Source organism: Lactuca saligna, chromosome 4 (assembly GCF_052625555.1).
Source record: "Lactuca saligna cultivar CGN05327 chromosome 4, ASM5262555v1, whole genome shotgun sequence".
Classification (NCBI taxonomy): Eukaryota; Viridiplantae; Streptophyta; class Magnoliopsida; order Asterales; family Asteraceae; genus Lactuca; species Lactuca saligna.
The window spans coordinates 76129742-76142923 of NC_136420.1; the positions used below are offsets into that span (position 1 = coordinate 76129742).

Sequence of the window (13182 nt, forward strand, 5' to 3'; positions counted from 1 at the left end):
TGACTTTCGTTTAGATCGCTAAGGCTAAATATCGCTCTATCTTAAATTCATATTTTACGTCGCTCGGCGTCGTACCAGTTCTGTCTCGAAACTTCGACAGGTCATAACTTCTTCGTTATAACTCGGATTTTGGAATTCCTTATATCTCCGGAATCCTTGTTTCAACGACTACAACTTTATGTAAAGATATCGGGCTTATCTCACACTTTAATTTTGACGCTTATTTTATTCTTAATTCATTAAATTATAAAAATCAAGAAACTAAACACATAAATCACATAATTCACAAATAATACATTTTTATTATTTCAAATTTAGTTACAAAGGTTAACCTAGACTATTACATTGCTAAAAATGGCAAGCCCAGAAACACGGGTGTTACAATGTTAAACCAAGAGTCCTTAACCATTAAGTGTTTTCCCTTTGCATGCATCATACCTCATTTCTTTTGATTAAACTAATAAGAAGGCCATGTCTCTCCTTTTGATTAAATTAATAAGAAAGTGCAGCCCTTTTCTTTATTATCAAACTAATAAGAAAGAGTTTGTATTTTATAAAACTCAAAGTTTATAAGATATAAACTGTGTCTTTTGGTAAAATACAAAAGGCTTACCTAGTCCAAAATGTTATACATGACTTATTAATTCATACCTTATGAAATAATGTGTTACTTGTATTGTAAAATAATTATTTCCTTGAAATAACTATTCTTTCCCAATTTATTATAAGAGTTTATGAATATTTATTAAAATCAATTTCTAATAATAATCAGCTGTATTAAGTTGTTTTTAGTGTGACCCTTAGGATCAAATGTTTCTTAGAAATATAATTTTAATAGGACTTTTGAGCATACTGGATCTTTCACCCTTGAACGTTCTCCTTACCAGGCTCCTTTGTTATCTAAAACCCTAAATCAAGTTTTGAGCTTTCTTAGTGGTGTTCTTAAAGTTTTGAGGATTCTTGTGGATTTTTGTGCTTATTTGAAGGAGCTTTGGAGTTTGAAGGTGCCTAGCTTGGAAGCAAGGTCATAGATCCAGGAATCTTACCACTCGTTGCAGACTCCATGAGGTATCAAGTTCATACATTGCTTTGTTATTGATTAGATATTCTCTTATGGGGTTTTGTTATGATTTTTGGCTCATCTTTGCATTGTCTACGGAGTTAAGTTGTTTCATGGGCGGTCCTGTTAAATCTGAGCTTGTGGCCTCATTTGGCTAAAAGGTGCAAGCTTTATAAGATTCTAGGTCTCATGAATCCATTAAGTCCTTTATTAAGCCCTCCTTGAGCTTTAGAGCTTCTCTTTGACATGCATGAACGTAAAGTTGGCAACTTTATGTGGTCTTCCAACTATACGGTGTATGATCTGCATTTTGGGGCTATGTCTTTGAAGATTAAGTGCTTAATGGTTAATCCCTCAGTCTAATAAGCCTAGGGTTTGGTTTTTGGACCCATTTTGGTGGTTCCTAGGGGTAAAGTTGGAAACTTTACCCTTCTAGATATCATTTTGGTCGAGATCTAAGCTTTAGAGCTCTTGGATTTGATGAAGGCAGCTGATTGGATTTCAGCGAATACAGCGTGTTTATTGGTAAACACGGCATGTTGGCTTTGGTTTTTCCTAACTTTGTAGTTCATGGAGAAACACGACGTGTTGGGTCAACACAGACTGTTGACCTTGACTTTTAACTTTGTCTTTAACTAAGTTTGACCTATAGCGGGGTGTTGAGGCATTTTGAGTTGTATCTAAGGAATTGTTTCTGTTTAGGGGTTGGGTAGAGCTGATACTCGGAGTCGGGACCTATTCAGCTTTCGTTCAGCATTCGAGGTGAGAATCCTCACTGATTTTAGCGGGTCTAAGGCACCAAAGTCAACCGTTGATTAGTTATGTTGATATAATTGTTATCTTTATGATACATGTATGTGCTTGTATACGTATGCTTATCGGGGTCTATTATGTGATTATAGGTGGAGCCCGTATCTAATTTGGGCGGGGCCCATTATGCGAGTATAGGTGGGGCCCTATCTAATTATGCGGGGGCTGTTATATGATATGTATGATATGTGGTAATTTGGAGAACTCACTATGTTTTGTACTTATGATTTTTAGCTTGTGTTTCATGTACTTTCTGTTCAAATTGGAAGAGCTCGTGTTGATATCATAGCACACACCATATAAATTCTGTTTATGGTACATACTCTGATTTTTCATGATGTTTGACATATTTATTTTATTGATTTGTATTAACAATGTTTTAGAATACTGTTTTACCTAATCAAATATGAAACTTTTGGATCATAATTTTTGGATTTTTCACATTGTCTAAGAAGTGGTAGTGATATCGGATGATTGGTGCTTTACTTGCTATTGCTAAATGGTTTATGTGACAAAAAAGAGTCCAAAAGTTAGGCATTACCAAACCTAAAATCATTTTAAGGTAAAAAACCGTAAAAAATTATAAAAAAAAAAATTAAAAGCTTTTAAATAAATAACTCAAACATAAAAGTAAAACCTGCTGAATTGTATTAAAATAATTAAAAGTATAAATTTTTAACGGCCTGTAAACTACTTCCGTTCGGAAAGAAGTTACGACTTAAAAAAACAATCGCAATTTGAATTAATCTAATCAATTTATTTTAAATAAAATAAATAAACAAAAAGTATTCATACTTTTAATAATTGAAGCAATAATATGAACTAATGGGTGATTACATTCAATATTTTATTATTTCATAATTAAAGACTTCTGTTTAATTAAGAAATAGAATATGATGGACCCACCATCCATGTGCAAAATATAAAACATGACAGCTCCATGAAAACCTAAAATAAAATTAAAAAATTCTATCTCATATCGTCATCAATGATGTGTATGCATCATCTACCAATATCTTGATTTTTGGTCGAATTTTTTATCTCGTAATAATTATTTAGATGCATAAAAATATATTTATATGCAATCCTTAGGTTTGAACCATGGTTATTTATTAAGATACCGATAAATGATTTTGAGATCTAATGCTCTTAAGATCCTACAAATAAAAAAAGGTTTAAATTAAATTGAGAAAGGTTAAGAAAACAATTATTAATCAATGAACCAAATAATCAATTCAAAATATTGAAAATATTTAAGAAAAATCATATATATATATATATATATATATATATATATATATATATTAATTAGTTTAACCTTTTAAGTCGTGCTTTTTATGGAGAAAAAAACCTCGAATATATTCTTGTTCATGATTTTTCGTCTTTTCTTTCATAGAAATCATATTTATATATAAAAAATGATTTTTTTTTTCAAAAAAAATCCACTTGATTTTCTTTATTTTTTGAAAAGTTAAGATTAACTTTTTATCGAAAAAAAATTAATAAATATATCAAAATTCATATTTTTGTTATTCTTTAAACGTAGATTTATATTGATGTTTAAAAAAACTGAAATTTCAGATTAGATTCATATTATTGATAAATAAGAAACAAACTTTCTCTTTCAAAAAAATTCACTTCATTTTCTATGTTTTTTTGAATAGTTAAGATCTATTTTTATCGAAAAAAATTAATAAATATATCAAAACTCATATTTTTTGGTATTTGTTGAACATAAATTTATATTGAAGTTTTTAAAAAAATCGAAATTACATATAAGATTCACATTGTGAATCTATACAGATTCACAGTGTGTCAATAATAGTAAGTTAGATTCACATTGTGGATTTTGAACACTAAATTATATACAGTTAGATTTACTATGTGAATAAATCAATTTGTTGATTTTATAAAACTAATTCACGAGTAATTAAAGCGTTAAAACATTATAAAACTACATGGAAATATATTTCGATTCATATGTCAATTTCACTTAATTTGTGAATAATCAAATAGTTGAAACAGTAAGTAAGATTTACTTTGTGAATGCTAAGATTGAAATATTTAAATTTTAGATTTATAGTATGAATCTGAACTGATCGTTTTTTATTTATTTCTTTTTTTAAATCGATGTTAATGTTTATTAATTTGATGTAAAAATTGAGTTTTTTAAGTATAATTAGTTTTTTGGATAAAACTAAACTTTAATACTGAAAAAAAAAAAGCAACAAAATGAAGTGGGATTTTCCCAAAAAAAAATTGTTTTTTATTGACAAAACTACACAAATGATCCCTGTGGTTGACACAAAATTGCCACTTTGGTCCAAAAAAGTTTTGGCTAGCACCAAAAGTCCAAAGTTTCCATTTTCTTGCATATTTGGTCCAATGGGTTAACTTCCGTCTATTTCCCTCTGTTAAGTTATGTTTGATTAGTCAAATCAGTGGTATTTTGGTCATTCCCTATTTATGCCCCTTATTTTATATTAATAAAGGAGAGTTCGTATGTATGCATTGCCATACGGATAATATTGAGCCTAATTCACATTTATAGTCCTTAAAAACCATGAGTCGATAAAATTTCCCTCCTCATTGACTGAGGATCAAGAACCCTAAACTGATTACCAAGGTTGATAGCTTCAATCAGGCGACTTTCGTAGTGAATGCATATACCAATGTGGCACTTAAGGTTGTCAAGCACGTCATTCGACCCAAGGGTAGTTTATGGTACGTAATTTTGTTTTTGATCATTTTGTTGATTTTCTTACAAGAAATCATACCTTCTGAAGTTTTTTTTTTTTTTGATCTTGTGTTGAAGACGGACACCTTACATTGTTTACCATCAAGCTACATCATGGAGGTGAGTTCACAAAGTTTCCAAATGTCAACTACATTGAGGGTACTGTGACATACGTAGATATAGTGGATATAGAAGAGTTTTCTATTCACGAGATGGATGCGATTATGAAAGGGTTAGGATTCTCAGTTCCTCCAGTTATCTACTATCATTTTCGAGTGCCAAAGGGAGACATGCATTTTGGGCTACGGGCCCTAGGAAATGATGATGATGTCCTCAATCTTTCCCACTATGTGAAGGAGCATAAACTGATAAGGGTTTACACCGAGCATGGTATTACTAACTTGCTTACTTACTTTATGGCTCCTAAACCTGTATGAAAAGTTATTACTGAGCAATTAGAGGAGACCGATGAACATCAAAACCCCCCAACTAATAACCAACCCAGTAGCATGCCACAAACATGCATACCACCTATGATAGCAAATGAAGTTGCTTTAGCCTTGTCGATATCCCCTGAATATAATAAGAAAAGGGAATTTATCAAGGACAAACCATTGTCATCATGTATTAAGAAATTGGTGATGGATGATGTTAGTGTTGATAGGATTGGTGGGAATAAGGATGACGCAGATAATGAAATTGACCACGGATTTAATGAATTTGATGAGGAATGTAATGATATTAACCAGGATTTTAATGAATTTCATGAGGCATGTAATGATATTAACCAAGGATTTAATGAATTTCATGAGGCTGCTATTGACTTTGATATTAGGTTGTACCAACAGATTTTACAATCTAATGAACAGAATATAGATGATGAGGTTCATGAAGGTGAGGAAAATGCAGTTAATAAGGAAGTCACTAAAGAAGAGAATCATGACAGAAATGAAATGAATGATGAGAATGTAGAGATGAGAGATTTTGCAGTTGATGATGGAAGTGAAGATAACATAGAGACTGATGAAGACAATACTGAAAGAAGTGATGAAAGTGAGGACAGTGATGATAGTGATTTCTAGGTGGATGAAGACAACATAATCCCTGATGTAGAAGTAGATATGAGGGATTTTTACATGAATATAGATCTTGAAGCAGAATTTCTTGAAAAAATATTACCAAAACATAGAGAGAATGACAGTGATGAGGTCAATGAAGAGTTGGATGTTATAGATAAGATCAATGGGATTCATTTGATGAGGGTTCTGATATAGATAGGAAAAGAAGAGCTGTAATAAAGGAATTGGGGAAGGAGACTAGGTGCTCTCAAGGTGAGATACACAAGTTAACTTTTAGGATAGGACAAAAATATAAAAATAAGAAGGAGTTAAAGGAAAAGATACAATTGCATGCACTAGAAACAAGAAGGAATATATTCTTTGTGAAAAACGACAATATGAGGTTAAGGGCAATCTGTAAAGGAACTGTAGCCTTTAATGATGGTCATGTCGGTGAACCTACCCCTTGTCCTTGGGTGATACAAGGTTCTAGGTCAGATTAAATAGTAATTGGTTCATAAAAACTTACAACCACGAACATAAATGCCTCCAGACAAGAAAAGTTAGATCTGCAACAACAAAGTTTATCTCTAAGCAGATAATGGACCAGATTGAATCCAACCCAACAATCCCAGTCAGAGCTCCTCAAGAATAACTTCAAAAGGATTATCAAGTTGGATTCTCTATTTACAAGGTATTCAGGGCCAAATCAACTGCAAAAAAACTTGTCCAGGGTGATTACAAAAAGCAATATGATGTTCTTAGAGATCACATCCTGGAGTTGCAGTCTACTAATCCAGAAACCACTATGATGTTAGAGTTTGATTCAGAACCCAACCTAAGTGCTACCTCAAGAAGGTTTAAAAGGATGTACGTGTGTTTGGGTGGAATGAAGAAGGGCATTAGAGCTTGCCTGAGGGATTTTCTAGGTTTTGATGGGGCATTTATGAAGGGCCCTTTCCTAGGACAAATTTGAACTGCAGTTGGGGTAGACTCCAACAATGGAATATACCCCTAGCTTATGTCATTGTTAAGACTGAGAACACTGACAGTTGGAAGTGGTTTCTAGAGTGTATTGCAGATGATCTGGACCTATATGCAAACTCAAAATTCACATTTATAAGTGACAAACAAAAGGTTTGTAATTTTTTGTTTATATTTGACATATTTGGATGTGCTATATTAACTATGTTTTAATTCCTTTGCAGGGATTGCAGACTGCCATTTCTCAGTTGTTCCCATGTGCTGAGCACAAGTTTTGTCTCAGGCATACACATGACAATATGAGAAAAACATGGAGAACTAATGAGTACAAAGAACACTTGTGGAATTGTACTACAGCAACAATAGTACCAGAGTTCAATCATAGGATGCAGCAATTCAGTTCATATGATGTAGAAGCTTATAACTGGTTGAAGCAGATTCCCCCACAACATTGGGCAAGAAGCCACTTCACAGGTATATACTTCAGCTTCCAAATTTACCCTTTTGTGTTGGTATATGTTGGATCCTTTTGTATTAGTATATGTTTGGTCCTAATAATATTGTGGTGTTTTCAGGCAGAGCAGTTTCAGATATGTTTCTGAATAATCTTTGTGAATTTTTAAATAGCAAATTGATTGAGGGAAGGGACAAGCCACTGATAATCTGCTTGGAGTACATTAGGGAGTTTATGATGAAAAGAATATGCAATGTCATAAAGGTGCAAAAGAAGTGTGTTGGTCCACTAACCCCATCTGCAACAAAGATCATGGAGAAGAATGTGAATTGGGCATCTCAGTACACAGTTAGGTGGAACGGGTCAGATAAATACCAAGTGCAAGGGCCATGGCAGGATCAACATGTTGTTGACATGGTTGAAAGAGTATGCAGTTGTAGGAAGCGGGAATTAACAGGACTCCCTTGTAAGCATGTCATTGCAGTCCTAAATGACAAAGCAGATAATGGTGAGGAAGTTGGAGAACTGCACACTTATGCCCACAGGGTGCACTGGCTAGAAACATGGAAAGCAGCTTTTGTGTACAAGGTAGAGCCTTTTAAAGGTCGAGCAATGTGGCTTATAAGTGAATGCCCAATTAAAATCACCCCTCCTCTACACAAAAATCAGCCTGGAAGGCCAAAGAAAAAGAGGAGGCAATTTGCTGAGGAGAAAAGCCAGAAGAAGGGTGACAATGTTGCTAGTGGTAGTGGGAGTCAAAGCATTATTGCTAGTAGGAGTGGAAAGCTTACAAGAAAGTTTATCCAAGTAACTTCACTACTAGAAAAAAGGCCTTTTACGACGCTCATTGTGCGTCGTAAAACGCTCAGCCGACGCGCAAATGCGTGTCAAGGAAGGCCCTGTCATAAAGAGAGACGACGCGCATTTATGACGCGCAATTACGACGCGCGTTTACAACGCGCAATGCATATCAAGGAAGGCCCTGTGATAAAGGAAGACGACACGCATTCGTGTGTCGTAACCTTACGACGCGCGTGTTTATGACACACAATGCGTATCAAGAAAGCCCATGTCAAGAAAGGCCATGTCATAAATAAAGATGACACACATTTTTGCGTATCATAATTTTAAATGTTAAAAAAAATTATTTATGGATTTACTAATTTTCAAATTAAATTTGCATTTAATGTCCAATAATAGAAAATAATATATCATATACAAAAAATATAATCCATTACATAAAATTTAATGTCATACAAATAATTATTCCATAGAAAAATAAAACAAATCAATAAAAGTTGTAACAAAAATCTACAAACTAATAGCTCTAATAACCTAATGTGTGGCTCACTATAAACAAGATTTGTGTTGATTTTTTTAAATGTGTGCCTCACTTGTCTCCACTCTTCCTTAATAACACCACTTAAGGACTCTAAATCTATGAACTTGCTCACAGTATCTATATTGCCTGCACAAAAAACATAAGTACAAAATAAGCGTGAAGATGGGTTAAATAACTACAAAATAACAAGAAAAGGATGAAAAGTTTTTAGGAAATCATATAGACTTACCGAGCTGAAGGATCATCCATGTGATGTTCTTTCTGCAAATTACACCACATATTTCCGAATTAAATAAGACAGTAAGTTTGTTGGCATACAACTACCCTTACACACTAATTTAGAAACTTAACCAAAAAAAAGACAAGGTTCCTTCTCCTTCCTAATAGAGAGTTATGTTATGTTGCTTACAACACAAACAAATGGGATTTAGACATTTAGTTACCTCCAAGGCATATTAGCCATACCTTGTGGATTACTGTTGTTACTGTGGACTAGCGGGCTCCCGATCCCTCCACCTGAAGATCCGCTTGTGGTCCCCACATTGACGGGAGTAGTGTTGACTATTTTCGCCTCTGTTTTTCTTTGTTTCTGACTTGCAGGAACAAAGCTACCAACAATCATCTGTGAAAGTTACCAAGATAAAAACAAAGTTTCTTAGGGTTTGGAATCAGGAGACATGAATCAGGAATCAGGAATGGAATGGTTGATTCCATTCCATATTTATGGAAAGAAAGAAAAAAAACCTGAACGGGTGATGCAGCAGTGAGAAGGCCAGCCACATTACCACCTAAAACACGACCATCTGGCCCTAAAAGTGACACGCTTAAACCACCAGTCCTGCTTCTTTGCCCATCACTCTCACAAACCATAAATGAACCACAAAGAGATAAGATCTCAAATCGTCCCTGTATTTTTTATAAATAAATTAAATATTTTTTATACATCAAAAATAAATAAATAATGAATTTTCAAGAAAAAAAACCTCGTATGTGACAGTTCCACCAGATGTTGCACACTGCTGAAGTGTAACATTAGATATGGCGCCATTAACTGATAGAATGCACACAGCTCGAGTGCTGTTTTAAGAAAACCACATCAATTTTCCCAACACAGCCTGCATTTAGATAAGAAATTATGAATTTTGGTAAAGTAAAAATTTTCAGAAACACAAAACGAATAATGATTGCACCTCTCCAGCTTTAACATCAAGGATATGCGGCATGAACCCCACTCCTGGTGAACCTGAAAATGGTTTATGTTTGAATGAAATGTGGAAAAAGTTGTAAGAAATTTCATGTTTTGTATGTTTTTATGGATTATGATATAACGAATTGAGTAAAGATAAACTGGGGAATGGAAATCCCAAGATAGAATGCTAATCTTATTATATAGGTTTAAAATTGTAAATTCTCACCAGTATAAGCAACTGAGGCTGCTTTCTTTACGCATATGCAAGAAGATCAGATAGTGGCTCAAAGAATAAGTTGTCAGTCATGGTGTAAGGGCCTAAAGCAAAAATTTGCTCAAAGATGGCATGGATAGAATCAGAGAGAATCCAGATAGTAAACTTAAAGGTGTACTTTAGTAAAATGAAGAACAAGCTTTACACACCAATGATAAATCCGATGTTATATCAAATAAATCAGCAGGCCTGTTATCTTCATCCGAATGAAATCTATTTGGTAACTTATTATAAAAGATCAAAAATTTAGACATAATAGATTTATTAATAACTTATTATGTTTTCTAACATTTGATATGCATGAAACATCTTTTGTTTATAATTATATATTACCATTTGGAGAATAGATACTGAGATACATAGGAACATATGAAATATGTTTGGTATGACTTGTCACTCTGTCAGTTGCATCAGCAAACTCCTTCCTCAAAGCAACTACAAAAGTATATAATATATAAGAAGATTATGCAGAGAGATCGAGAATTACAAAAGGATCATAAGCTTTTTAGTCATAATACCAAAAATCAGTGAACCACTTTCATAGAATGTGAGCAAACTCTGCATATTCTTTTCCTTCTTTAATCTTATAAAGAAGTAGAACAAGAGGACAAGTGACAATTCCTACAAAATAGATGTTAATTAATCAAATTTTATATTCAAAATTTTGAATCAGAAAATTTTGAAGATACAATAATTACCAGAACCACAAGGCAAAAAATCCAACACACACTCATGATGAATCATGTTAGAACTACTGGTCATTGCTATGTTTTAGGGGGCTTTTTTCGACTATGTAATGGACTAGTGATAGTCACGAGGTCCTAAAGAGTAGGATTAACCAGAGAGGGAGATGAATGTTAGGAAAGTGAAATGAAATTGGATGATTTAGAGGGATAAAACCTGGATATCGCAACTAGGGTTTTAGCAAACGCGAGGGTTCGTAGAGCCATGTGTTCCAAGACAGAATAAACCATCGATTTATGATCTTCAACCTCTAATTCGAGTCATATAGTTTCGAATCTCAGAAAATTTACCTTGATACCTCTTATTTTTTATGAAAGAGGAGACTCAAATCTGAGAGAAAAATGAGGAGTCGATAATTAGGGCAAGAGGGAAAGAAGAAAAAAAAGGAAGACCAATCGGGAAATCGAAGCAGATCTTTACCATTTGCGTTCATAAGAGGTCGGAGTGGATATTAGCGAAATCAGCGATCGTCGATTCTGATTTCCTTTCTTCGATTGAACATCACAAAACCAACACGGGACCAACAGTTTTTCCTTCCTCCCAACCCCGGAAGACGTGGAATCGATGCCCTCTATTTTTGGAAGTCGGATCGATGGATACTCGTCCTTGTTAGATTTTTTTTATGCTTCAAAATTGATATATTTTTTTTTGATTCTTTCAAGTTTGAATCAGAAAATGAGAAAACAGTTAGGGAAATCAAGAGTGCAATGCTCGTCCTTGTTAGGTTGAAGATGAAAGATAGATAGAAGATAGAAAAAAAAAGGCGGGTTTTCAAAATTTTGGGGATTTCATTTCCCCCTTGTCTACTAAAAACGTGTTTCATTAAAATTATAAAGCGACAGGTACAGACGACGCGCGTTTAAGATAAAGCGCCCTCTGTGTTTTTAATTTTTTTTTCTTGAGACACTAAATTAAGGGCACGCAATAAAGCGTGACGTAAATCCTTAAATTTTTTGGAGAGATGACACTATTTTAAGGGCACGTCCTTTTCCGTATCGTTAATTGTCGCGTGTCGTAAAAAGCGCGTCATTAAAGGTCTTTTTTCTAGTAGTGCTTGTAGCAAGTGTAAAATTGAAGGGCACAATGCTAGAACTTGCAAAGGCCAAGGGGGTAAGTGATTGGATTTCAAGGGATTTTGATGTTTGTAGGGGTATAAGTGTCTTTTTGGGATAATGTTATGTTTATGTGTATTGTATGTTTAGTACATTCTGTGTTTTGGGGTTTAACCATTTTGGATGTTACTTTTGGTACTTGATAGTGTACCCATGTGATGTATGGGAACAATTTACACTGGATTTGATGTAATGGCTTATGTTATGTTTAATGTCTTGATGTTATTGTCATGTATAATTTTTTGTTGTAGAAGTTGACCAGTATGCCCTTTTTAAACAAAACATACATTTGTCATTGATAATGTGTAAACCACATACAAAATAAATTGACCAATATGCCCTTTTAAACAAAACATACATTTTACATTGATAATGTGTAAACCACAACCAATATGCCCTTTTAATCAAAACATATATTTGTCATTGATAATGTGTAAACCATATAAAAAATAAATAGACCAATATGCCCTTTTAAACAAAACCACAAGACAAAACTGCACACATGGTCTTGTGGTTTACACAAAATTACCCAATATAAATTGACCAATATGCCCTTTTAAACAAAACCACAAATAAAATAAATTGGTCAAAATGTACATACCAAATATAATCACCGTTGACAAATTCCTGCAAAACATGTCTTACATTGCTTACATTATAACCACAAAAGACTACCACAAAGTATTGCCCAAAAGATTACATTGCTTAAACAAGATACTACCAAAAACATTAAAACACTACCCAAACCATTACATTTCAATATATTACTTAGAAACCAGCCAAACAATTACACTTACAAACCACCCAAACCATTACACTTCAATCTACTTCTTATAAGCCAGAACAAACACGAACAACACCCAACTGCGTAACAGGTAACACTTGAGTCTTGTATTTTGTGACTTCAATTTGTTGATTGACCTCAGCAGCCCAGGTATAATAGCTTTTGAACGTTCATAAATTGGACCATCAAACCACCCAATAAATCAACATTTTGATCTCTTCAAAATTTAAGAAACAAAAGAAGATCGTAACATGTAATGGGAGATTTATGCTGAAATCCAAAAAAAAATTGCGTACCTCAGTAGGGCATCCCCAGAAGCATCTACATGGATTTTTATCAGTCCATGCTGTGCGAACTATGGCCATTTTACCACAAAAACAAAGCACCATTTTTGATTTTGATTTCTTGAAGAAATCGATCGCAGAGTTGAAGAAGACCAAAATGAGAACGACGACAAAGAAGATGGATTGGGATTCGTTCTTATAGCTCTCCTTTATTAATATAAAATACGGGGCATAAATAGGGAATGACCAAAATACCCCTGATTTGACTAGTCAAACATAACTTAACAGAGGGAAATAGAAGGAAGTTAACCCATTAGACCAAATATGCAAGAAAATGGAAACTTTGGACT

The 13182-nt window shown here is 33.7% G+C and overlaps 1 protein-coding gene and 1 pseudogene across 1 annotated transcript; one reads left to right on the top strand and one right to left on the bottom strand.

Annotated features, from left to right (window-relative positions):
* The first annotated feature begins 5728 nt into the window (after positions 1-5728).
* LOC145039772 (uncharacterized) lies at positions 5729-8434 on the top strand. The gene is made up of 6 exons (XM_078987784.1): positions 5729-5869; positions 6360-6535; positions 6649-6802; positions 6874-7123; positions 7225-7910; positions 8429-8434. The coding sequence occupies exons 1-6, from the start codon at positions 5729-5731 to the stop codon at positions 8432-8434; spliced, it is 1413 nt and encodes a 470-aa protein (XP_078843910.1).
* Positions 8435-8774: 340 nt separating this feature from the next.
* On the bottom strand, positions 8775-12913 carry LOC145039773 (AT-hook motif nuclear-localized protein 10-like; annotated as a pseudogene).
* Positions 12914-13182: the final 269 nt, after the last annotated feature.